Raw genomic sequence first — 27,028 nt, forward strand, 5'->3', positions numbered from 1 at the left:
TGTCAAAACATTCAGATGTGAGTTTTAAGGCACTGGCATCTCTTACCAAGTCTATTACATGATGTTAACATGGTACATAGTCAGAGATGTGCAGTTAACACACTGGCCAATGCCAACTTTTGGGTTTCATTTAAACACCACATACAAAAAAGCATGGGATCTTTTTTTGGATTCTTAGGTTGCCTTCACACTTGGTCCGTTTAACCTGGACCGCACCCGTGTTCGGTAGTAGTGTTAATTTTGTCACCTATTTTTAATTTAGTCTTAGTCTTAGTCTTGTGACGAAATGACCTTTTTAGTCTTTGTCATATTTAGTCATTCAAATATCATTTTTGTTAGTCAAGTTTTAGTTGACTAAAAGTCTCGTCATTTTAGTCTAGTTTTAGTCAAAAGAAAACTAAAGGTAGCTTAGTCTTAGTCTGTTTTAGTCAACACATTTTAGTCTTTTTTTTATAACAAATTATTTCTGATTACCATTTCAGTCAAATAGTGTTTCACACATCTCAATTTTCCAACAATATTGTGTGTCCACAGGGCTACTCGTCTGTTATAATTACTCATTCTGATTTTTTGTCAGTCAGTATGTTTACATGCACAGGTAAGTCGAGCTACAGTTATAGCTCGGCTGGGATTTGACCATAGACAGTAAAAGATTTGACTGGACCACTGTCATATTCGTAGACCAGTGTTTCTCAAAGTGTGGTCCGGGGATCACTGGTGGTCCGCAAGGTATCCCAAGTAGTCCGCGAGCAGACGTGGTAAAATATAATATAGATGAGTTGTTTGCAATATTGAACCAACTTGTATGTAAAAACAGTTCTGCAACTAAGATATGCCAGTTTAAATCATACAGTATGAATCCACACAATAAGCAAAGTACAAAGACAATGCAAGATGGTTCAGTAGGCCTATTGTGTAGACTAATTATAGGCTACTGTTGAAGTAGGTCTAATCTTTTTCTTTTTTTAGATAGGGTTAGTTAAGTGGTCCTGAAACTGAAAAGGTTTGAGAAACACTGTCATAGGCCAAAGTATTAATGTTTTACTCCTACCGCTAGATGGCGATATGCACCCAACACAACACATTCCCCAAACAGACTCTCCATCTTAGCCATAGCTAACTTGCTAGCTTAACTTTCCATATTAGCTTACTTACTAGCAAACGTTGCATCATCAGTCTAACTAGTTAAATAGTTGACATTACATGATAAACATTTTCGTATGGACATTCTGGGGATGTTAATTTGTATGAGAGAAGCTTCAACTTCTGGGTATGTAGCATTGTGGCATAAAGCTTAGGTAGTTAGCTTGCTAACTCTGGCAGAAATCTCCAGTGTTCTTGTTCCATGTAGTTTTAGGTTGCAGCCACAGGGTTGCAGCAACAGCACGTGACTAGCCTACAGGAAAGCTGCTTATGAACTCATTCGAATATTTTGAAAACTTAACAGCTAGATATTCTGTCTTCTCATTTTGTAGACGAAAAATGAAGAGAGATTTTATCTTAGTTTTTTATTTCATGCAAAACATTTTAGTCTCGTCTTTTTTTTCGTCAACAATAATGCATCTTAAGATAGTCTTAGTCAGTGTTTCAGGACATTACTGTCGTCTCGTCATCGTCTCGTCTTAGTCATGAAAAAAAAGGTTGTTGACGAACATATTTCCTCTCGTCTCGTCTGACGAAATTAACACTATTCGGTAGACTGCGTTCACATTAGCAAAAATCCCCGAACCATCGGTCCAAACAAACTCGGATCCGGACCAAACAGTCTAGTGTAAATGCGCCCTTAGGTACTGACTGCAAGTTGCATATATAATAATAATTCATAGTCGCGACATGTCTGATGAAGAGTGGTGTAATGTTCCAGCTCATGTTGAAGCGGATATACAGTAAACTATACTTATTTAATTATATAAATTCATTTTATAAACAGAACCTAAGATACTCCGAAAAAATTGCACAAACAGAATTTCTTTCCCTAGATTGTATTGCACTTGCGCTAATGAGACCATTAGCCAAAAAGTTGAACTTGTAATTCCTTTTTAACACATTCCAATGCAGGCAACACAGCATAAAGCTCCACCACCAGCACCACCAGCTCAACCACCTTTAATTGCTATCCTTTGTCCTGACAAGGCATTGACACTGTTAACAAGGCATTCTTCAAGCCTTGAATGGGAGAAAAAAGCCTGAGATATTTGGCATCATACATCATTCTTAACTTTGGAATGTGACCGTGGCGACTCTCCCCCCCCACCCCCCTCGCACATCTCTTCCCTCTGAACAGAGGCTACACGTCCTCCAGTTTGTCATTAAAATCTTCATTATGATAATTAATCACAGAGGAAGAGATGAATGGTTTGTTGTCTATTAGTTTCCAGGGGCGCAGGTTTTAATTTAACTTTCCCTTTGCATACAAATTGAGAGCCGGGGTCGCGCGGTCAAGGGGTGTTGGGGATTCTTCATCATGAACGTGCCGTCTAAAAGGTCCCGTCTGCCATCACGGCAGCAGCGGAGCACCGGACGCATGCTAATCCTCGCTTCATACACAGGCAGGAAGCCGTTAAACTTTGTCTGATATAATTTGTACACCGCGGGCCTTATTCATACGCGCGAGAAGTAATGCAGACATCGTCTGATAAATGGGAGGCCTCTGGGAGGCAGCGATTGTTCACCCCTGGCTATGGAGAGCATAATCTCATTTCGGGCTGTTAAATCATCTGCAGGGACCACACAGCTCCCCTGGTAGATTTCTGCTCAGTGGGGGCATTTTTTGAATTAAAGGAGGGGGTGGGGAGGGGAGGGGGGGAAGAGTTGTAAACAAGATATGTCCTGGCCAAGGGCCTTCTCTGGAGTTGAAAAGATAGCAGGAACAAACTATCCACTTTCAGTGAAACCGAAACACCAGAGATTAGAGCTTTGCATAAATGTTCAAGGTAAACAGTAGTTTGTCAATATGATATAATAATCTGCCAAGTCATCAAATAACACTATTATAACATAAGCAGTGACTGTCTGTCTGACACATCAAGTGTTAGAAAGACAAAATAAACCTGCTATGGACCCTTTCAAGAGAGTTCCATTATCAGCATCATAGTTGGCCCCACAAGACTTCCTTTTTAACATTCCATATGTTACTGTATCTTAATGTAGAGGAAGTAGATTGGGGCCCAAATAGAACGTTCAAGCATTGTTTTTGTTTTTATTGATGAAAGGGTCTATATGATATAACGCTGCTACCTGTGCTATCCATATGGAATGTTTATTACTGTTGCCAAGGAGATGTTTTCACTGGTTCATCGGTCTCTCTTTTTGCCCGTGAGCAGGTGTAGGCGAAGGACTCTTTAGAATAGGTGTGTTTGTCTGTATGTACTGTAGGACTATGCAAAGGACTCGTTAGCTTAGGCCAAATATGAACCCATTACATTCTGGAGTGCCTACGAGTCATGTGGGAGTTCAACAAATTTTGTTCCACTTTTGCTAATGTTGAGAAACATAGCATCTGGCCTTGGCAGACATCTGCGCCCTCCAAGTGCTCTTCTTGTTTTATCAAATGTTTTGCTTGCTAAAGACTTAACATCTGCTAATTATCTACAGTATAATTATAAATCACCCACTGGTCGACTCCTGGTATCTACTTTAATTGTGCACCGATATAGATTGCCCTCACAACTCATGCCATAAAAAACACGAACGTCTCCCACACCATCACATGGGCCCATTCAGTGAGTTACGGCATGCATAAACATACTGCACGCCATGTTAGGGGCAGGGTTGGGGTTGGGGTCGGGGTAAAATATATTGGACACCTTCCACTACACATAATCTCGCTGGCCCATGATGGCAAATGACTGCAATGTTGCCGTGTGTAAAGATTATTACTGCAGTAGAAACATCTAGAAGAGGTACAGTGAGGCATGAAATAAGAAATGCTTTGACACATGTAATTAGACCAAGAGTGTGTCATGTGCGGGCCCATATAAAATATAATTAATATAAATGGGATTGCAACCACATGAGCACATCAGGATGCACTCTTTCTCGCTGTTTAGGGTTAGACACAGCACTTAAGACTATGCTTTACTTTATTGGTTATTGTTATTGTTGTCATTACGTTCATTCAAAAGCATTTATTGTGATGAGCAATACAATTAATAATTATTTATGTGGGGCAACAAACAAAATGATGACTGCACGCTGGAAACTGACTATTTAAAAGCCACATGTACACATTCCATACATTCATAATTTGAGTCAAAGTCAAACATCGCAAAGTGAATGAATCCTTTAAGAACAACTTAAAATGCTCCGAGGACAGTCTCAACACTGGCGTGAGCAAGAGAGCTTTGTTTATGTCAAGGGAGGGAGGTATAATCAGACACGTAGAATAATGCACAGGGTATCCTGCTCTCTCTCTCTTCTCCTCTCTCTGCCCCCCCTCTCTATCTGTCTCTATTCATGGTTTCATGTGGGATTGTGTGGGCAGCCATGTGACAGAATAAGATTTGTCATGCAGAGAGATAAAGGTCAATCTAATTCCCAGACTATATGAAAAGGATGTAATAACACACTGTCTTAAGCCCTGTCTCTCTCTTTCTGTGTGTGTGTGTGTGTGTGTGTGTGTGTGTGTGTGTGTGTGTGTGTGTGTGTGTGTGTGTGTGTGTGTGTGTGAATGTGTGTGTATATGTGTGCATGTATGCCTATAAAGTCATTTGGTGCAGATCTCCATAAAGGAGTCATTGGACGTTAGTACACCATCAAGCTGTCCATTTACTAGGCAGACAAGTCGTTTTATACTGGCTGGTTCCACGCTACCGTGGGTGCCGCAATTCTCAGCGCCAAACTTACTTGAGTGTACAAGCGCTGTGTGACGGCAGCACAGAGCTTGTTTAAACATTTATCAAGGTATCGCCGCCCAACACCACTGGTCATTACAGTTTTATAGTGAACCTGTGTTTGTGTGCATGACTCCTTAAGTCTTGTTACTGCTGAAACACTGCGCCAGAGTAACACATGTGCTTTGTCATGTGTAAATGCAACCCGTCTCATGATGTGGTAAGAATGAATGTACTGAAGTGAGGCCATTTGTACTACAAGACTACACCAAATAAAAGAATATTGCCACTATCTGTCGCTTTTAAGTCCGCAAAATCTTTCCCCTACTCGTTAAAAGAACTTATCTCCTTGTTCTACGAGACTGTCATTTCACAGGCCTGAACTTTCTCTCCAGTGAAATGCAACTAATAGCCTAAACAAAATGCAAAGCTTTTCTGACACCCTGAAAAATCTGAGGCGCTGCATTTGAATTATTCAGAGGAAATAAAAGACAAACCATTTCCTTACACCCGCTGGTTTGTTGTGGAGAAAATGTGTATGAATCCTAATATCTTGTTTATAATTTACACAGAGAGGGGGGTGCCCTGTGTTCACAAGAGGGGAGAAAAACACTGAGAGTGAATAAAGAAAATAAACAAAAAATAAAATATATCAGAAAAATAAAACACAGATATAAGAGTATAAAAATAATAAAAGAAGGGGGAGCTGAAACTTGGGGAGACACAGAATCACCACATGGGGAAATAAATTAATATTTGGCATCATGTTGTGTCAGCATGGAAGCATTATTCCAATTGAGACGTGTGTGGGTGTGTGTGTGTGTGTGTGTGGGTGGGTGTGTGTGTGTGTGTGTGTGTGTGTGTGTGTGTGTGTGTGTGTGTGTGCAAAGACATTTAACAAAGGAAAAAATAACAGAAGCTCAGTTCCACACTGGCCCACAGAAAGAGAGTAAATTAGCCAATACGGGCTTGCTCATGTGTCGTCAGAGGCTGGCTTTGCTCATTTTTGATGTGCTGTCTACTAGGAGCATCATGCATGTTCACTGAGCCACTCTCGTGGCTATCCCCTACCATGTGAAGGTCCACGCATGTTGAGTTGTTCGCACACATGTTGCTGGCGCAATCGTCGATGTCCTGTTCACACCTAACTCCCGCGTACCCTGGGTTGCAGAGGCAATAGAATCCGTCGACCACTAAAAATAAAAAACGCAAACATGTATTTACATACGACAGCTACAGTACATTCAAATACATAAAATATGATATGACAAAAACAACAACAACCTTAATCCCCAATGCCTGTTTTTATTGATGTCTTTATGTAATGCGTTCCTATCCCATGTTATCAAGCGGCTGAGAGGGCTGCTGGAGGTATGAGAGCCATTGCAAACGCAGACGACATATAATCCTTTAACGATTCAAATCAAGTGGAGCAATAGGCGTGGACAAATTGGATGAAATCGCAGGCCATTCTGGTGAATAAGAGGAATTAGACACAGGCTGATATACAGTGGATGAAGGATCCTTTGTGCAAATAAAGATCAATCTGCACTGTTTTGTGAGTCCATTACAAAAGAACGAGACTGGAAGGCTCTCAGATGTTCTTTTACCTCCCCAACGCCTATTATGCCCTCTTCAGCTGCTTCACCTTGTATCTGTTGATCTGGCTTGTCCTCTCTCTCTCTCTCTCTCTCTCTCTCTCTCTCTCTTGCTCTCTTTATAGTGGAGACTGATTCACGACCAGGTTTTCAGGGATGCATTACACGCCAGGCGAAAGGACAAAAAGCCAGCTCAAACCCTGTTCTTTCTTTCTTGCCATCTTCCTTTTCCCCCCCATTTGTTCACTCTTTCATTCATTCCTCCCGTTCTTTATTTCTTTCTTTTTTTTTATTTTATTTCACATGCTCCAAATGTGGCAACCTGTAGGTCACATCAGACTTCCCTGGAGCTAATAGTGAGCTCGTATTGTAGGTCTTTTTAATCATTAATGGTGTTCCAAGAAATGTGTTTTTCCCTTCCTTCCTTCTCCCTCCATCCCTTAGACACAACAGCAGTACATAGTCATCCTTGTGACAGTGGTAATTGCGGTTCTTACAGCGGAGTGAATTTATTACAGGCTGAGTGTGGGTCCCAGGATTCTTCATTATCCTTAAGATTTACCACGTAATCTATGCTGTCACTTTGTCTGTGCGCGTGTAGCCGCTATTACTCTCATTAAATGCTCTGGGTCCTGGGTGGCAGCGGCATTAGTCTTCCCTGCGCTGAGAGGGGAGCGGGGGCTCGGGTGGCGTGGGGTGCCTATCCCCGCGTCTTCCCCTGCGCCTGCTGCCCAGCACAGGGGCCGCCATCCCCAGGAAGCCCCAGCCAGACCGGAGAGGGGGGGGGGGGGGGGGGATAGATGGGGAAGAGGAGGACAGGAAGAAGGTAAGACACAGTGGAAGGGAGGAGGAATAGAGAGTGATGGGGGGGTATAAGACAGAGGGGGAGGTGAGGTGACAGATGAAGCTAAATAGGTCTGAGTATTGCAGTAGGCTCTGAAACTTTTTCCCCCAATTAAATTCAATTTGTGTTTTTCATATATGAAAAGTAAGCCTGTGGGCAAATCACTGTGAAATGACATTCTCAGCCATGTTCAGTGATCCAGAAAAAAACAAAAGATAGTGTGTGCAGGTAATATGGATGTGAGTGGAGTGAAGACCACCTTGGGAGCATGCTCTCACTTCTGTCTTTTTACATAGCAGAGACCCAGGAAGAATACCTGTACAACTGCATGCTGGGCTCCCAATCTCTCCTCTGCATTGTCTTGTGTCCAGCAGTATTCTACGTGCTAAATGAGCACCGGTGCTAAATCCAAGCCATGCTATCCTGCCCATCCCAGCATCGGTTTGCATTGGTATTGTAGATCATTTGGTTAAATGATTATGCAGTTTGTTTATTAAGAGCCACCATACTATGTGTTATGAGCCAATCAGAATGCCCGGTGACCTGGTTAACTCTACCTCTGTATGTAGGGATGGGTTAGTTATCTTTCACGTGAATTAAATGCAGTCGCTTACACACGGTGTGATCATTGACTGATAGGCCACAATACAAACTTTCTACATGGTGTCAGAAGCGAGTACGGACTTCTCGCCAGTGAGTGTTATTTTCTATCGTCGTTGAACAACCTTTGCTTTGAACCGTGCCAGCATAGCCATCGCCAGTTTAGGCCACAACGGTGCTTTCTTTTACCCGACGTGATGGCGTGACGGAGAATTGGCGTATTTTTGAGCAGGAGTATGACATTTTTATTGCTGCTGCACATTCGAACAAGCCAGCAAGGACCCAAGCTTATATCCTTCTCAACATTGCTGGCCCAGACGCCATCGAACGAGAGCGTTCTTTTGTCTACGCTGCTGAAGTGCACGCGCCAGGAGAAGGTGGAATCATTACCCCAGCTGAATCTCGAGAAGACCCCGCATGTTTGAAGAAAAAGTTTAGTGAAATCTGCGATCCTCAAAACAACAGGACTATGGAAATACCAGAGGTCAGAAACAAGGTGAGAACATCGAATCATTCATAAGTGACTTAAGGATTAAGGCTAAATGCTGCCACTTTGGAGCCCTGACAGACGAGCTAATCTGTGACCGCATCGTGTGTGGAGTTACCAGTGACACTCTGAGAAAAGCTCTGTTAAGAAATAGCGAGCTAACTCTTGCCAAAGCCATTTCAACCTCTCGGATACACGAGATGACCGAGGAAAGTAGCAAGACGTTAGCATCACAAAGTACTGCTGCCAGTGTGAATGCGGTTAAGTTAGATTCAAATAGAAAGCAGTGGCCAAAGCCCCAGCCCCCCTCACAAAGGTGGTCACAGAGGTGCAATAATTGTGGAGGCAGCCACGCAGCTAAGCGGGAAAAGTGTCCAGCATTCGGACAACAGTGTCACGGTTGCCAAAAGTTTAACCACTACAAAAGTTAAAAGCTAAACTTTTAAAGTCTAAACCGGGCAGCCAAAATAGGCAACATTCTAGACAGAAATCTGGCAGGCAGACTGTTAATGAGATCGAAATAGAGGAACAGACATGCACATAAACGGCAAACCCACTGAGATGAAAGTGGACACAGGAGCAAAATGCAATGTGATGTCACTGGACACTTTCAGAGGACTTAATAGTGGCGAACAACTTGTAAAGCAGAAGAAAGCAGCTAGCCTTGTTGCTTATGGAGGCACCAGAATGGCATCGTCACACTGCCGTGCTGTTTAAAGGAGCAGAACCATCCATTGCCGTTTTTCATTGTAGACAGAGCAGTGCAGCCACTGTTAGGATTTCGTGCATGTATGGACATGGGGGTTGTGAAAATGAGTCCAGACGTCCATCAGATCAGCGTGGAGAGAAACACAGACTTCAGCTCACAGACATTTATACAGTACAAAGACCTGTTCAGAGACGAGTTAGGAGAACTTCCAGTTACATATTCCATGACTTTGGATCCCAGCATACAGCCTGGGCATGCAACGCATGCAAAGCATAGGTGTCATAACTCCAGTCACAGAACCAACCGACTGGGTGTCGTCTATGGTAGCAGCACACAAGAAGGATAAGCGAGAAATCAGACTATGCATTAATCCCAAAGACCTCAACACCGCACTGAAAAGACCCCATCACCCAATGCGCAGCATCGAAGAGGTGGCAGCGCAAATGTCTGGAGCAACGGTGTTCTCTGTCCTGGACGCAAAAAATTCCTTTTGGCAGATACGTCTCGACAAGAAATCGTCATTGCTGACCACATTCAGCACTCAGTTTGGGCGCTACAGATTTCTAAGGATGCCTTTCGGCATAAATTCCGCAAGTGGAGTATTTCAGCGCTCCATGGAACAACTGTTTGCGGGTTATCCCTGCTCAGTCATTGTCGACGACATCATCATAGGAGGCCGCGGAGTGGCTGAACATGACGCCAACCTGAGAAAGGTGCTCGAAAGGGCACGGGAAGTCAACCTCAGGTTAAACCCAAGCAAGTGTAAATTTCGCCTGGACCAGGTGACATACGTAGGCCACATCTTCACAAGCGAAGGTCTAAAAGCAGACCCGTCCAAAACTGCAGCAATCAATGACATGCCAGTCCCCACAGATGTGACCGCACTACAACGCTTCCTAGGCATGGTCAATTACCTTAGCAAGTACATCCCAAATCTCAGCGACATCGCAGCGCCCCTGAGGAAACTCACCTGCAAAGAGACTGCATGGTGCTGGTTTCAACAGCATCAGGAGGCTTTCGAGCGCCTCAAATCATGCCTGTCAAGCCCGCCAGTACTGGCATACTACAATGTCAAAGACCCAGTTACCCTGACTTGTGACGCGTCATGTTATGGACTAGGAGCAGCATGTTTACAGAACGGCAGACCAGTAGCCTTTGCGTCGCGTGCTCTCACGGATACTGAGACACGATACGCTCAAATAGAAAAGGAGCTTCTGGCGGTTGTGTTTGCCTGCACAAAATTCAAAGACTATGTCTACGGAAAGCCCACAAGAAACTGTAGAAACTGACCACCAACCTTTAGTGACCATCATAAAAAAGCCCATCCATGCCGCTCCAGCCCGCCTCCAGAGAATGTTGCTCAGAGCCTAGTCTACAAAAATAGCAAATACATGTACCTGGCAGACACCCTCTCAAGAGCTCCCAGCTCACAAGCACCACAGAACCCTGTTGAAAACGGTGACTATGAAGTCATGAGCGTGAGCTACATCTCCTCAGCACGCCTGGAGGAACTCCGTAGACACACAGCAGAGGATGAGTCGTTACAAAGTCTTGCCACAATCATTCGACGCGGATGGCCCGCCAGAGAAAGCCAGCTGCAGCCTGCCATTAGTCATTTTTTTCCATACAGAGACGAGCTGACAGTGGAGGATGGTATCATCATGAAAGGCCATAAAGCAGTTATTCCCCAATCCCTGCACAAGGAGTACATCAACATTGTACACAAAGGCCACCCAGGTATTGAGGCAACCAAGCGTAGAGCCAGAGGTGTAATCTTCTGGCCTGCAATGTCAGAGAACATCACAGAAGAGGTGCTCTCATGTGCAGTTTGTAATAGCACAAAGTCGCATCAGCGGAAAGAGCCCATCCAGCTCCAACCTGTTCCAGATCTGCCATGGTCCACAGTGGCCGCAGACATTCTTGATTGGCATGGCAAGCATTATCGAGTTCTTGTGGATTCGTATTCCGGCTGGTTCAAAGTCGACCTCCTCCGAGACTTGACCTCACCAGCCGTCATATCCAAATTAAAAAGGCACTTTTCGGTACATGGCACACCGCACACACTCATCACTGATAATGCTAGACAATACACTAGTCAGCACTTCAAGGATTTTGCAAAGCAATGGGATTTTACTCATACCACGAGCAGCCCAGAGTTTCCCCAGTCAAACGGACTCGCTGAAAGAGCAGTCCGCAGTGCCAAGCAACTCATGGAGAAATCGCACAGGTATGGGTCTGATGTATTCCTCAACCTCAGAACCTCAGAAAAATTCCCCGTGACCCAACGTTAGGCTCTCCTGCTGAGCGCCTTATGTCTCGCCAAACCCGTGCTGCCATTCCAGTGAGCACTAAACTGCTGGAGCCTACCACGAGGAACGCCAAGCAAGTCACCGCCCAGCTCCTCAACAAACGGCTCACCCTGAAGCGCTACTATGACAAGTCTAGTCACCCACTACAGCCGCTGGCAGAGGGACAAGTGGTCCGCATGCAGACAGCAAAAGGCTACGACAAACTTGGAATGGTGAAGGAGATGAGTAAGGAACCACGGTCCTACATAGTTCAAGCAGATGGGAAGACTTATAGGAGAAATCGCCGTCACATACTACCTGTGGCTGCGCCGCCATCACCTCAGCTCCTTGATGACCCAGACCCTCAGAACACCAGCCACCCTACAGTGGACAGTCTCCTCCTTCACCACAAATGCCGACACCAAGCACTGTGCAACCACAACACCAATCCTCCCCCCAGCCTAAGTCCACAGCGCACTCACCCGTTGAGAATCACGACACACAATACACAACACGATCAGGTCGCATCTGCAGACCAAATCCCAAATACATGTGAAAAAAAAAAAAAAAATTCTTCTGTGTGTAATTTCATCCCAGTTATCCAGCGTGTTCAGTGTTGTGACATTTGATGGACTTAAACACCCATGGTAATTAGTAGGCCATGAAGAGGCCTAAATGTTAAATTGAAATTTTAGGCATTCAGTTATTTACCGTACTTGTTCAACTTATTTGTTTGATTTAAATTGCAAAGATATGTTTACCAATGTTATTTTGTTTAATGGTGCTAAAGACTAAAAGGAAGGGATGTAGATCATTTGGTTAAATGATTATGCAGTTTGTTTATTAAGAGCCACCGTACTATGTGTTATGAGCCAATCAGAATGCCCGGTGACCTGGTTAACTCTACCTCTGTATGTAGGGATGGGTTAGTTATCTTTCACGTGAATTAAATGCAGTGGCTTACACACGGTGTGATCATTGACTGATAGGCCACAATACAAACTTTCTACAGGTATTTCCATGTTTACGTATCTGGTCTTTTACATGTGTATTTCTTATTGTGTATTCAATTTCCTTCGTTGTTGCATTAGAGATTCTGAGGTATGGGCAGAGCGGCAAAACAAAAGAGGATGCACCAAGCAGCGTGCAGCCAGTAATTATTCATGGCAGGAATATGGACCAGTTAAAGTTGAGAGGCTGCCAACTCTAATGCTGTTATATTGCTCAGATGCTGTGAGCATGTGTGACAGGTAATCTTCCGAGATAGGAACAGCACCGATATATGATATTTATGGCCGCACAATAAACTACGGCAACACCCCAGGAAGCTGTATCATAGCATGATTTTAATGACAAAAACCATAGGCTTGTCAAGTCTATTTTGGTGTGTATTTTAAAAGCGTACCACTCCACTAAGATTTACCTCAATTATTCACTACTTGGTTACGTGTAATCTTTAAACGACATCATTTATTTGATCTACGAGTTGCTTAATGATTTATGCTGGAGATGGAATACATAGGGAAAAAAGCTTATTGGATTGCCAGGAGAAGGGGACAACATCCTGCCTTGGGCTTTGATGGTATTACCACTGTCATTCATCATCCATTATTTAAATTACAGTGGCGCATTGATGCTTAATTGATCTTCTCTCGTGGTTGGAGTAAGATGCTCATCAAGTGCCTCCCAACTCCGGCTTCCAACTAATGTGCCCTGCTTCCCCGACTTCAGACAGCATAACTCAAATCTCATGAAGCTCCTTATTAGCTCCCGACGCCGTGACCTGGAGGAACGCAAGGCTGTCAGCATGGCAAAGTGAGCCAGAGCGGCCCTGACACCTCCAGACACGGATGCCGCACGGTGGCTGACGTGTCAGATGGACCTGGCTGGCCCTTTGCGTTTCCCTCGAGCTCTTGGTGCTGGTGGTGTGTGTGTGTGTATGTGTGTATGTGTGTGTGTGTGTGTATGTGTGCATGTATGTACAGTATGCATGTATGTGTGTGTGTGTGTGTGTGTGTGTGTGTGTATGTGTGTATGTGTGTTCAGTATGTATGTGTGTGTGTGTGTGTGTGTGTGTGTGTGTGTGTGTGTGTGTTTGTGTATGTGTGTGTGTGTACTGTATGTGTGTGTGTGGTACGGTGCAATCAGTGCCCTCACCGTCGTAGCAGAAGCCATGGATACAGGGGCTGGAGGCGCACTCGTCCACATTGATCTCGCAGCGTGGCCCAGCGAAGCCCGGCTCACACAGGCATTGGAAGCCCAGGGGGAAGCGCTCCTGGTCGCCAGGCGCCGCCACGCACTCGGCCCCATTCTCGCACGGGTTGCTGGCCTCGCAAGGCAAGAACTCGCAGTTCAGGCCTGACAACACAGAGAAGAGGGGAAGAACAGAGGGAAAAGAAGAAGAAAAAGGACAAGAAGAAGAGAGGGAAAAAACATCAGATGTGCCGAGAGACTTTCCTCACAGGGGTTGTCTCTGTATGGCAGCCATACACAGAGCTAGCTTTAGTCCACGTGTAATTAGGCTGTTGGTTTATTGGCGCTATATTTAGCATGACACCCTGCTGATGCACAGAAGCTGGGAGTACTAGATAAAGACATAGACAAGCCATGCATTACAATAACAACTGGTGGAAGATAACACACAAACACACACACACACACACACACACACACACACACACACACACACACAGAGACACATATGAACACATGCAAAGTAGCGTAGAAACAAACAGAGAGGAAAATGAGGGGTTCATAATCTAACCTCAGACCTGACTTGTGCTAATTCATTTTTACTTCCATCACGGCTGCCTCTGTCATTTTCCATAGGATCAACACTAGCACACCTTTCTCCATTGGTCAAGCAATTATCAACCCCCTGACCTGGGCAACAATAGTGCCATAGAGTAGCACTGAAGCGAGTGAAGGGCTATTGTGGAACATACTGGAAGATGGCTGCATTGGATCTGAGTGAATCCCTCACATGAGATGAAACCCATTGCACCTTTATATAATGGCACAAAAGGCAGCTGTATGAGTGCTCTCTAACATGTATTAATGGTTATGTATGTGTGTGTGTGTGTGTGTGTGTGTGTGTGTGTGTGTGTGTGTGTGTGTGTGTGTGTGTGTGTGTGTGTGTGTGTGTGCATGTCATGCATGTGTCTTTTATTAAGAGCGCTCTCTTCCAAGGGGTCCATTGTTCTGTTGCCTATTGCTATGACATACTTGCACTAGCCTTGAGCTTTCACCTGTGTCTCAACAGGTCGGTTACACTTTACTTGACAGTATCGACAAGAGTGACATGAACATGTCATAAACGTGTCATAAACAAGTCATAAACGTTTATGACATAGCATTTCTGTTATTAAGTGACATTCGGTTTTTGTCATAACAAGTTAGGGTTAGGATTAGGGTTAGGTTTATGGTTAGGGTTAAAGGAGAATTCCGGTGTGATATTGACCTAAAGTGTATTGAAACATGATACCGAGTGTGAACTTATGTCTCATAGCCCATCTCGGCTTGTCCCCTGCACTCCAAAATCTGGCGCTAGTTAGCCGATGCTACCAACAGCTTTTTCAATAGTGGTGCTTGCATCCGGGCTAGCTATGCAAATAAATCACTGTTTTACACCCATTTACGAGGCTCAATGTATCTCCACACTTCATTGGTAGACTTCCGAGGGCCCTGACATTTAAAACGAGACATTGAGAACTTTGAAAAAGCACTGGTAGTTTACTTACAAGACGATTTACAGACATTATCTTCACGAAGTTTAGCGTTTGCAGCCATTTCTTCCAGTAGCAGCAACTGGAATCCATGCATTTCCACTGAATTATTTTTGGAATCTGATCCCTTATCATAGCTGTTCATTCTTACTCGTTGTTTTCGACTTATCGTGACTAAATTCAAGATGGCTGCAAACGCTAAACCCGTGGAAGATACTGTCTGTATAAATCGTCTTGTAAGTAAACTGCCAGTGCTTTTCAAAGTTCTCAATGTCTCGTTTAAATGTCAGGGCCCTCGAAGTCTACCAATGAAGTGTGGAGATACATTGAGCCTCGTAAATGGGTGTAAAACAGTGATTTATTTGCATGGCTAGCCCGATGCGAAGCACCACTATTGAAAAAAGCTGTTGGTAGCATCGGCTAACTAAGCCAGATTTTGGAGTGCAGGGGACAAGCCGAGATGGGCTATGAGACATACGTTCACACTCAGTATCATGTTTCAATACACTTTAGGTCAATATCACACCGGAATTCTCCTTTAAGGTTAAGGTTAGGGTTAGGTTTAGGGTTAGAGGTTAGGGTTAGGGTTAGGATTCATGTGCCATGACAGTGTCATGTGTTCATGACAGTGTCATGTCACTCTTATGTCAATACTGTTACCAAAAGTGTTACCAACCCCGATGACTCCTGTGTTTGTGCATCATCATGACTACTTTACACTCTATTTACACTGTGGAAATTTCAGGGAAAAAATGATCAGTTATCAGATAAGCACTCAGGTTGCTCGCTGCTACATATTCTGCAAATTACGACATTGTTAGGCTAATTGTTATTTTTCTGTTTTCCGATGGAAATCCAAAAACGTTCCACACATCGCTGAAATGGTGGAAGGCTTGTAGGCATCCAAAGTGGAAAAGCATTTCGTTTTCACATATTCGCTTAAGTTAGCCAACACATGAAAAAACTCCACAAAACACTACATTCGAATAGTATTTTCCAAATTCGAATAGTATTGATTTTTTAAATATTTGATTTATCTTCGACTTTAGACATTTGTTCCAACAGCCCTAATTTACACTGTGGACAGTTCAGGGAAAAAAACTGACAGACTTCTTTCTATGGCTAATGTGCAGTCCCTGAATATGCTACCTGCAATGTGGAAATGTTACTTCTCGTTTGATCCTGTGACTTATACTTTACCCTTCTACACATCAGAGTGTAAATGTCCTGTTTTTAAAAGGGGAATATAACACAGTGTAAATGTCCTGTTTTTAAAAGGGGAATATAACACAGTGTGTCTTTCAGAGCTGTATGTAGATGATGGTGTTCTGGCTGTTTCCGGCCATCTCGTGAACAGATGCTTTTAGAAAGATGCAGACAGGCACACATCTGCAAAGCACAATAATAATGTGTGGAAAGCTTTCCTCCTCCATCTGGCTTTGAATAAAGGGGTGCCTTGAAAACCCACTGAAACGCAACGCGGCAAGTGGAAAAGTCACTTCTCTAATTTCTTTTCAGCAAAGGCAGGTAGTGAGAACTTTAACAAGCAGAGAAAAAGAAGATGCCCAGGCAACAACTTTCACATGCAAATGCAGCAGGAGGCAGAATGCATGCGACTGACAAATACTTTAAAGCTTTGACAACCATTAGGTTTCCTACCTCTGATAATTTCTGCCAAACACATTAGAAAACAAATACATGGCATTAATAAAAAAGACATCTGTTCAGGTTGCCAATACACACAAAGACATCTGAAGCACATCATGAGCCAATCTAAACTATGTCTGTGTCATCAGGTACCTGTATCTTTTCATATGTGGATGAATATTTAGTGAGCTTAAATGCATGTGACATGAATAGAGCTGAGTCTCCTTCCAAGTATCTAGATGCCTCAGATTTGATGCTAAAAGTGGCTACTAAAAATACTTTTAAGGTTGGCAGGTTTACTGTCGCTCAGCAGTGGCTGACTCACATAGCCTTGTAAAAGCCACTATCACAAAATTTCCATCTGTAGTTTATTTGATGTCTATGTCTTCATGCCAAAAGAAAAAAAAACAGCACACATGGCAAGTCAGCCCCAGAAAAAAAGCCAAGCCCTGTCAGAGCCATAAATCTCCAAAGAGGTGGCACGTGTCAGTAGTCCCTGTCACCCAGTCTTGTTCTGTCTGTCACAGAGAGATACGCTTTTAATTCAGCGAATGGGCAAAGAAAGAGAACAGCATCTAAATCATAGTTCATTCTAACTGACTGAAAGTAGCTTCGTCCAATAAAACATCACATAAATTCAGTGTAAAAAACAATAGAAAAAATATCGATGTTGTCCCCATCGCTTGATCTTATATTGATGGCCTGTCGGTTTGAGTAATGACATACGGAGCATTTTTGATATTGCTTGTAGTCTGAGAGTTGTTCAGAGTTGTTATATACTCTCATTCAACACTGCCATTTGTTTTTTCACACCAAATTCCACCATATAACCTTAAGTGTCACAAGCTCGTAACCACTGGCAACACTAAAACTAAACGTTTTTACCACAACGCCCCCACACACCTACATGCTCATATATTTTCTGTCAGCACAATAGCTATAAAAACACACATGGACAGAAATGTTGACCAATTTCAACAAGGCAGTGGCTATATGACCATATAGCCATGACTACTTCACCAGCTGCTGGATTGCCATCGTTTGATTTCTGACCATGTAGCGGCAAAGTAACACACTATTCTTGTCAAAGTGTGTCAGTTGTCACACTACTTGACCAGTTTTGAGCAAAATAACATAGTTGAGCAAGTGGCCAAAGCGGATGCCTACAAGGTAGGTGTTTGGTGTCGTTTAAAAGCTGTGTTCAAGACATTTTGCTGATGCACTGAGGCCTAACTTGCCTGCTTCTATGATAACAATACACTTATTCAAATAGCCTAACTAAATGTTTGGGAGGATTTAACAAGCTAAACAAGTTTTATGTACTATAACCTGTCATCTTTGTGTAATTATGCAAACAGAAGCTACATTATTCAAATCTAATTCAATCTGTTGATCACGTTTCCTTGACTACTGCAAAAGCTGTTTTCATCTGTAAGTGGAAGGTTTTGTGGCTAACCTATTCTAAATAAGACCGGGCCATGGCAGCCTTGGGTGCAATTATGCCATACCATGTTTGTGATCATGGGTGAGCTGGTAAAATGCTTCTTTTCTGACCTTTCCAATCAGTCCCACTAATGATGGCAATCAGGATGAGTGCTGTTTTACAATGCACCTGATTTAAATCCCCCCTGTTTCATGAGCAATTATTTGTTTAAAGTGCATTTCTCATTCCTGCAAAACATGCCCTTGAGCTCTTCAGTTCCTTTCTACTACACCCCCCATTCTCTTCCACTCCTGCTGAGATTCTACAAACATAGGATTGGATCCGTTTCTCAAGTCAAAGGGACATTGGACACACACACACACACACACCATTGTTTTTGGCACTTTTGTGTGTAAAATAAAGACGTTCCGGTGTGGTGCGGCCGGAGGAATGAGTTCAGACAGGTGAGAGGAATGCTTTGTGAAGTTAATTAACTTTGCTTTTCGCCTCCACTCCCTCACTGTTCATTACCTTTAAATGGAGCCACACATTGGCAGGAGTAATTACCAGGCTGGTCAATGCAAGTGGCTCCGTTCTTGCATGGGGACGAGGCACACTCGTCAATGTCCAGCTCGCACTCTGAGCCTGTGGAGTAAGAAAACAAACACATAAATGGCAGAGAAAATAAAGAATTAGTAGAGAGCAACTAGTTGCATAGTAGCCGCTAAATTACCTTTTGTGACAAGTAAAAGCAATACCTGTAGCTATAATGGTTGAAGCATGGTGCTATGCCAGTGGCAGGACTTCTTAAGCCAGGTTGTAAAAAAGCAGTTTAAAAACTGCTGTAAGCAATTTCTTTAAATACATGTGCAACTTTTTTTTTCTTCTACAATCTGATCATTGAAAGACATACAAACTATTAGAGCCTCTAGGATTCTAATTGCTTCTGTAATCGGCGATTAAAATTTTCAGCTCGGTCTGACTGTATCAACCAATTAGAAAGCTTCCAAGGAGCCCGACAATACCTCCTGCCAATTAAATTTGTGCATGCACAGCAGATCGAACAGGGAGACTGGCCACCAAAGGAGCAGCAGTGCAGGAACTGCTAGCATCTGAGGTTCAGCAGCAGAGACTCTTATCTTTCCTTCACTTGACTGATAGCATCGCTCTACGCTAGCAGTGTGTGCGGCATAGTGATCTGCCAAGTAAGGGAGGAGAATAAAAGTCTGCCTGCTATCGTGTGTGTGTATGTGTGTGTGTGTGTGTGTGTGTGTGTGTGTGTGTGTGTGTGTGTGTGTGCGCGCGTGTGTGTGAGAGATCAGATGAGTTGACATGCCAGCTGCTTACCTGTGAAGCCCGGGAGGCAGAGGCACTTATAGCCAAACGCAAGGTCAATGCAGGTCCCGTTGTGTTGGCATGGTGACGGCTGACACTCATCATCGCTGATTTCACACAGGTCACCTAGAGGCAAGCAGTAAAACATGTTGAATTGGGATTGCCAACGATATCTTCTTCAAAGAATTGTAAAAGTTTGTAGAGCATCTTTGTGTGCTTTTTTCTTTACAAACAAACACAACTCTTTGAAATGTTCTACTGTGATCTACTGTTTCACACAGCATGTACTGCACACACAACATTTCAAAGACTGATACTGTATTCTTACTGGAGAGATGCCATATTTTCGATTCACATCACATCAAGCAGCCTTTAAAATTTAATTCAGCATACAGTACACACATGCCGGGTGTCCTTTTCAGTTAGATTCAATGCTTCCAGTCGATGCTATGTGGCTATGAGGCTGAAGGTACTTTAGAGCCAGCAATCAATGCACGAAAAACCTTCAATACAAAAACTTCTAAAAGAACACTCAACAGCCTTTTTGGCTTCATATCTTGCTGGCTACTCATTTGAGCACCACCAATACCTATCTCCATGACATGCGCTTGGTATTGATCTGCCCACTAGGACCCCAGCAGCAGCAGCAGGAGGTGTGTGTGTACCTGTGACTCCGTACGGACAGCGGCAGCTGAAGCCGTTGAGCTCGTCCGAGCAGGTGCCTCCGTTCAGACAGGGCTGGCTCAGGCACTCGTTCACCTCAATCTCACAGTTATTGCCTCAGAACAACAAGAGGAGAGAGGTGGTGAGCATCATTAAGAGTGAAGGAGAGGTAGTTGCCCTGACGGGGGTGAGGGTGGTGGTGTGTGTGTGTGTGTGTGTGTGTATGTGTTGGGGGATGGTGGGGGGTAGGGTGGGGAAAGAGAATAAGAACACTTAATGATGTGGGGAGAAGGAGGAAGGGGCAAACGAGGTGGTCAGAGGGGCGTCGGAGGACGAGGTCGGGAGCGAGGACCGAGGAGCCGGCAAGTGTAATGGAAATTTCATCTGATAAGCGGAGAGTAAATAAATGTTTTACAATAGCGTGGTCTGGCCGAGGCAGCAATCTTTGGCATTGGGGGGAAAAAAGGCAAAGAGAGGTGTAATATCTTTGCAATTACTGGAAAGGGTAGAGGAGAACACAGAGGCGGGGTTGAGAGAGCTACTTCTTGCTTGTCTGCTGTTCTTTTTGCTCACTTACCTATAAACCCGGGTGCACAAAAACAATTGTAGCCATTGAGAGCATCCTTGCAGAAGCTGAGGACACCGCATGGATTGTCGGCACAATCATCGATGTTTACTTCACAGAATCTCCCGGTCAGACCTGAGAAGGAATCAAGAGAAAAACTAAACCTTGGGAAATCAAACCTTGGGTAATCCAAGAGGAAAAGCAAAGTCTTTGCCATTCAATTTTTCTAGATTCATGTAGACTAAAAAGGTATGACACAATTACATCAAGGATTACATATGTGCTGGCTTACTCTTTCGGCCTATGTAAAAACAGAACTGGAAAATGCATGAGGGCCTTTGACTGAATGTGAGGTCGACTTTTCTGTGGGGTTTGGACTGAATGACTACCTCGAGGCATAAGCATCTGCTCAGTCGCCAGTCCATTCACAACACATGAATATTATGGGCTTCATTAAGCAGCAGACACTTCCTGTCCTTCACATCATATGCACAGGGGTGGTGGGGAGCTTACCAGGGAGACATTCGCATGTAAAGCCTCCGCGGAGATCCACACACTTTGATCCGTGTTGACACAACCCGTAGACGCAGTGGCTTATGGGCGTTTCGCACAGCCTCCCCGTGTAGCCGTGGCGACACACGCACTTGAAGCCTCTCACCTGCTCCACGCAAGCGCTGGTCCCCGCGGCCCCGCACGGATTGGACACACACTCCCCCGCCGGCACCAAGCAGCCCTTGCCTCCCAAGCCTGAATGAGTCGGGATCAAAGAGATGATTGAAGTGTGGTGTGGTGCGGTGTGCTCTGCGGCTGTGCTGTTTGCTGCGACGCGGCACGGCATGGCACTGAACAGCGGCAAACACTCCTTTTCTCCACACTTACCATTCTTTCTCCCACATAAACCAGGGTAGAACTGCAAACCTACGCGCACATCACCAGGAATTTAGCTAATTATTTATCTAACTCCAAGAAAGCCGAAACTAATAAAACATCCTATTTCAAAGCCAACCATCCAGGGTGTGCAAGGACCAAGTTAATTCATGTCCTCTAGTATTTTTTCTCACTGATATGAAAACAATAAACTTGTGAAATGCTTTTGTTCAAAACAAATGCACTATGGTAAATCAATATCAATACTAACAAATTATGGCCTAAATAGATCTTTTGAGCAGTCTTTTAAAAAAAAAACTAGGAACACGGTCCCACACAGCAGGGGAACCTCATGGATTAGTAAAGAGCTAAACAGTAATTTATTTATTTTTTGTTTACAAGAAGGGAAAATGGGATTATCTCTACTGGCATCTACAATTCAACATCAAAACATCTCCAGAAATATTTCAGTGTTATTGTTGAACCAACCTTGGCTAACCCAGAGCGATAAACAAATGTATTAGGTTAATGAAGGTCAGCATACAGGCTGTCAAGTAAACAATTCCAAAACAGCACTAGAATTGAATGATGATGAGATGAGGAAACAAGTTGCAACCTTGTGGGCACGTGTAGTGAAAGTCACCTTGAGTGGCGCTGCAGGTGGCATTGCTTGGACACACCCTCTCACAATTAGGAATCGCGATGGAGCAGTTTTTACCTGGAAAGAAAATGCCACTGTGGTTACTTTAGGCATTGTGTGAGGTAGAAGAGTTACTGGCATCAGTGCTCATGCCAAGGAAGAGTCTCAGGGCCAATATGTGTGTGACATGCCATTTGTCACAGTGATGGCAGTGCCATCAGGCAAGGACAGGCCACTGTAAAAACCCTGTCATGTCATGGAAGAGTGAAAACATAATGGATTATCATAAAAGCAAAATTTGCTAAGTGCAAGAGTTTACACAGACTGCTGCTTGCTATACCCTCTTCAGTCTTACACACCACTGCAGATATGTCTTGGCTATATACATTGTCAAAACCTGATACAACCTATTTATAGTCAGCCATGTCATATTCAGATTGAAGAGCATTTTTTAATAAAGAATAGAATAGATGAAAATAAAATACAATATGGTATCATGGGACGTCTACTCTATAGTATCTGCTAGCCCCCTGTTATGAAGTGAATGAAGAGTTTGGTGCCAAAACGCTATATCCACCATTTTAATGAATTTTTTTTTTTTTTACATTTTGTCTTCGTAGTAATTTCAGTAGAACTGTACTTGGGTATTGTTATTGAATTTATCTTTACTCAATCAAAACACCACAACTGAAATTGAATTGATATTACCTGAAATACACAATTAAATAGCCTTACATTTTTAAAAACGGAGATATAGCGTTTTGGAACCAAACTCTGTATTAATGCTAAGCAACTCTATGTGCTTAAAAAATGCTAGAATCTGTTCTTCTTAAGAAGTTGAGCAAAAGCACAGTATTACACTTCACAGAACTCTGTGTCTCATGGGCAATTTCTGTGAACATGAGCTCTAAAATGTGTAAATATCCCTTAAGAAGCTGATGAATACAGATCATATGAGGGATTATCCTTAAGCATTACCCCCAGTCTCAATCTAGTCTGACAAGAGACTGAACAGAATGCACGCCTGCGTCGGCTGAAGAAAAGGACTCGAAGAAACTGCATGACATAAAGGACACTGATTCACTCGGGAGTAATTTAAGGGGATGAGGAGCCATAAAATTTAGTGGACTTCTGCATACTGTATATGCAAGCAGTTGTAAAGTTGGCGTGGGCATCATGAACAGCAGCAGAAGAAACGGAACTCGCTTGGTTAATACATTTAAGTGTCACAGGCAGGGTAACTGTCCTTCAACTAAAAGAAAAGAGGGATATTTTTGGCTGTTTTCAGCAATAATTCCCAGCTTTTTAATCATCAAAAGGATTCCAGCTAATTACCAAGCCCAAACACAGTTCTATTTTGTAGCTGTTCTTACATGTCCTTTCAGCAATAGACAGCCATACAGTCTATACAAAAGAGTGTCTCATTGCACAAGGTGTGAAGCTCCACTGCTCTGGAACAGCCTGTACCCCCCTTTGCCACCACACCCCGACTCTTCAACCGCCCGCATTCCCCTGGCTGGGGTGATGATGCTGCCACAAGACAGCGATGACGGGGTTGGGTGTTGGGGGCGCGCGGGGGTGTGTGCGCTGGAGAGGTGGAAGTGGTTATGAGCGCTCCCACGGCGAGGGGCCTGAGACCTCCCTCGCTTGCGTGCGTGTCATCTGTCACACCAGCTGCCTGGCTCCCAGCGCCAGGCCTCTCAGCCACTGATGTGTTTTATGCATTAGGACTACACAAACACAACAGAGGCGCTCAGCAAAGAGCAGGGGCGAGGGGGCACGCGTGGGAATGGCGGGGGTGTGTGGAGGCACAGGCAAAGCAAATGACAGGCAAAAAGTGATCCCGTCTCAATCACCCGTCCATATGGCACTACTGTGCACGCCATATAAGGGCACGGCATGAATGCAGGGGGGAGTTCAAGCCACCATTCACGCCAGCAAAAGTTGCCGAACCTTGAATGCACTTAGCTGGCACAATAAACCGGTTTACTGGAGTTCACCACATTCAGTAAATATTCCCAATAAAGTCAGTCTTGAGAATTATTTTCTTTAATTACCGTGTGAAAAACATACCAACACAATTATGCAGCTGTATAAGGTCTTTGAGGAATTGTAAATGGAGGTCACATCCTGCTAAACATCATAATGTATGTATTAAGCTCTATATTTCACGAATCCCAATAAAATGCAAATGTGTAATTCCCAGCTGTCTCTTCGATCTCAGAAGGGATCATTCCCTCATAATCGCCCTGTTGTTGAGAGTTTTAAATATTTACCTTACAAAGCATTACCTTGAGGGGACAATTTAAAAGCTTATAAACAGGGTATTTCACACTGTAGCAATGTACAATATATTTAAAGTGTGCTTGAATTTAAAACCAGCGATATGGTTGAAATTATATGTCAAACAGGAGTGGCATAAAAACCTGTGATTGAGCATACCTGTAAATCCCTGTGGGCAAATGCAGGTATAATCCCCAGGCAGGTCAACACAGGTGGAATTGTTGGTGCAAAATCCATAGTCACATTCATTATAGTTAATTTCACAGGAGTCACCCTTAAAACCTACAATAAATGATGATTAAAGCACCGATATTAGAAACATCAAACAAGGCAGTTTTTCCACTATAATGAAGCAATCGGCAGATAACTAACTTAAAATACACTGTCCTGCCCGACTATTGCAAATACACTAGCTGAGAAAAAATGCATCACAACACAAACTTGTTTACTAAATGTCGCTCTTATTGCATAATGAAAGGCGCCATGCAGCACGACGTCAGCCGCTGACTTACTGTATTAGTCGACTCCGATTTAACAAGATAAAAAAGGTTAACGCTGCGAAGTGAAGGAGAGTGCCACACTCAAATTTCTGACATTTTATGCTCCCATAAACGTATTCCACTGCATGGTCACGCTACAAAATGACTATCATTAGCACTGTCACAGGCCCAGACTGCAGGAAGGCCATGACTAATGCTGGGCTATCAGCGGCATCGGTGCAGGGCGAATTCTCATCATTCCTCAAACTGACCATGGAACCAATTTCCATCTCTCCCCATGTCATAAAATTTGACAATTATCCCAAGTTCATTAATAATGCATAACAACCCCCGTCCGCAATCAAGGTTTAATCAGAGCTACGTCTCACAGGTAGGACATCGACTGAGCCAAGAAATCATTGGCAAAATTGCAGGGATTTATTTCTCCACCCAACTTAATGGTATAAATGACTCCAAGTAATTTACGATATGAATTAGTCATTTAACGATGAGGAAGGTTTTACAGGACCCGAATGAGAGAGATGTTTGTAAATACAGACCGAAAATGTAACTACAGAGAGCTGCCTGTGGTTAATCAATACTATTCCCCTTGTAGTGTGAGGAGGAATCTAAAAATGCCAGGCAGGTCTGAGTGCTCCATCTGCCCATTTGTGTTTAAATGTGACCATATACACTACACTCAAAATATTATGGCATATCAACATCAGCATTTCAAATTATTATGGCAAATCATCAACATTTTAAAATTACTATTTTATTACTATTTTATTATCATTTTTATCAGCTCATCTGTCAGAATATTCAAAACACCATTCAATACCAACTGTGAAGATGTAATATTTTTAAGCAGTGTCTGTTGGACTTTGCTGTTTGAGACCACCCCAAGTAGAATGCCATATTTTCCTGTTTGAAAAAATACTTCATAACAGAGGCCATTTAAATGACAAGCTAGCAGTTTTGTTGGCAATATGTTGTATCACCTGGACATGAGCTTTACCTACATACTTCCTCAGGCCAAGATGCTGTATTGAACAGGTACTGTAGCCTACATGACCAGTCCAGTAATATGCTGTTCCATGTTTGGTGAGATGTATTGATCGGATCGCTATGCTAAAACCTTTATTTCACATCTAAACTCTGAAGCCGAAAGGTTATATTTGGAAAGTCTGTCACGTGACTGTGAGACAGAGAAACAGGGAGGTAATGGTGTTTCTCATGGATGAAGGCATTAAAGATTCAGTTCAGATGAAGCCTGAGTTATTTAATGTTACTTTTTTAATACACTCCTAATTGACAATTAGTTTTAAACTAAATTATCATAGCATAGAATCAGATTGGCGGGCCTAGACTCAATGCTGTATCTCTATTCCACCTAGAAAATGTGACAAGAAATTAAGGTAACTTTAATACTTTTAATGTTAAAGGTGCTCTAAGCGATGCTGGGTAACGTCACTGCTGTTGAGTTAGCTCACTACTTCCTCTTCCTCCCTCCTGTGCTGCTCCCATGCAATTGAAACTCTCCTAAACGTGCATCTCGTCTGTGATTTGCTGGAACAGTTTGTTATGTTTTTATGGGCTAGGTTTGCCCAGGTTGCTTTTGTTGCCATTTTTGGAGCCTGGGCTGTCCACAGAAATCACATTTTTTTTAGTGTTTTCAGGACACAGACAGCTAGTGGTTGGTTAGGTTTGCAGTAAGTGACATCAAATGTTTTAGCTTAAAAAACGTGTGGCATCGCCTAGAGCACCTTTAAGAAATTCAACAACTCAATATCAATATCTGATGTGGACATACAACATACTGCATACTCCACCATCAATATAAAACTGAGACTAATGACATGAGCTCATGTGCTGGGACGGTCTGGCAGTGAAAGTTGTGGAATTGGGCAGCTGACTTACCCTCGGGGCAGAAACACCGATATGTGTCGACGCCGTCCACACACACAGCGCCGTTTTGGCACGGCATCGATCCGCAATCGTTTTGATTCACCTCGCAGAACGGGCCGGCAAAGCCTGCACGAG

The 27,028-nt window shown here is 43.4% G+C and overlaps 1 protein-coding gene across 2 annotated transcripts in view; it reads right to left on the reverse strand.

Annotated features, from left to right (window-relative positions):
• The window catches only part of eys (eyes shut homolog), a 217,745-nt gene that overhangs the window by 143,411 nt on the left and 47,306 nt on the right, over positions 1–27,028 (reverse strand). The window contains exons 14-24 of one of the 2 annotated variants that reach the window (XM_048269097.1): positions 26,906–27,019; positions 24,666–24,788; positions 22,227–22,301; positions 21,230–21,463; positions 20,729–20,851; positions 20,154–20,267; positions 19,501–19,614; positions 18,685–18,798; positions 16,743–16,754; positions 13,516–13,716; positions 5,904–6,025 (exon numbers count right to left, since the gene is read on the reverse strand). In XM_048269097.1, the coding sequence (XP_048125054.1) occupies positions 5,904–6,025; positions 13,516–13,716; positions 16,743–16,754; positions 18,685–18,798; positions 19,501–19,614; positions 20,154–20,267; positions 20,729–20,851; positions 21,230–21,463; positions 22,227–22,301; positions 24,666–24,788; positions 26,906–27,019 (1,346 nt within the window). The remainder of the gene's footprint in view (positions 1–5,903; positions 6,026–13,515; positions 13,717–16,742; positions 16,755–18,684; positions 18,799–19,500; positions 19,615–20,153; positions 20,268–20,728; positions 20,852–21,229; positions 21,464–22,226; positions 22,302–24,665; positions 24,789–26,905; positions 27,020–27,028) is intronic. The other variant, XM_048269098.1, reaches the window with a different exon arrangement.

The sequence above is a fragment of the Alosa alosa genome, chromosome 18 (genome assembly GCF_017589495.1).
Source record: "Alosa alosa isolate M-15738 ecotype Scorff River chromosome 18, AALO_Geno_1.1, whole genome shotgun sequence".
NCBI lineage: Eukaryota > Metazoa > Chordata > Actinopteri > Clupeiformes > Clupeidae > Alosa > Alosa alosa.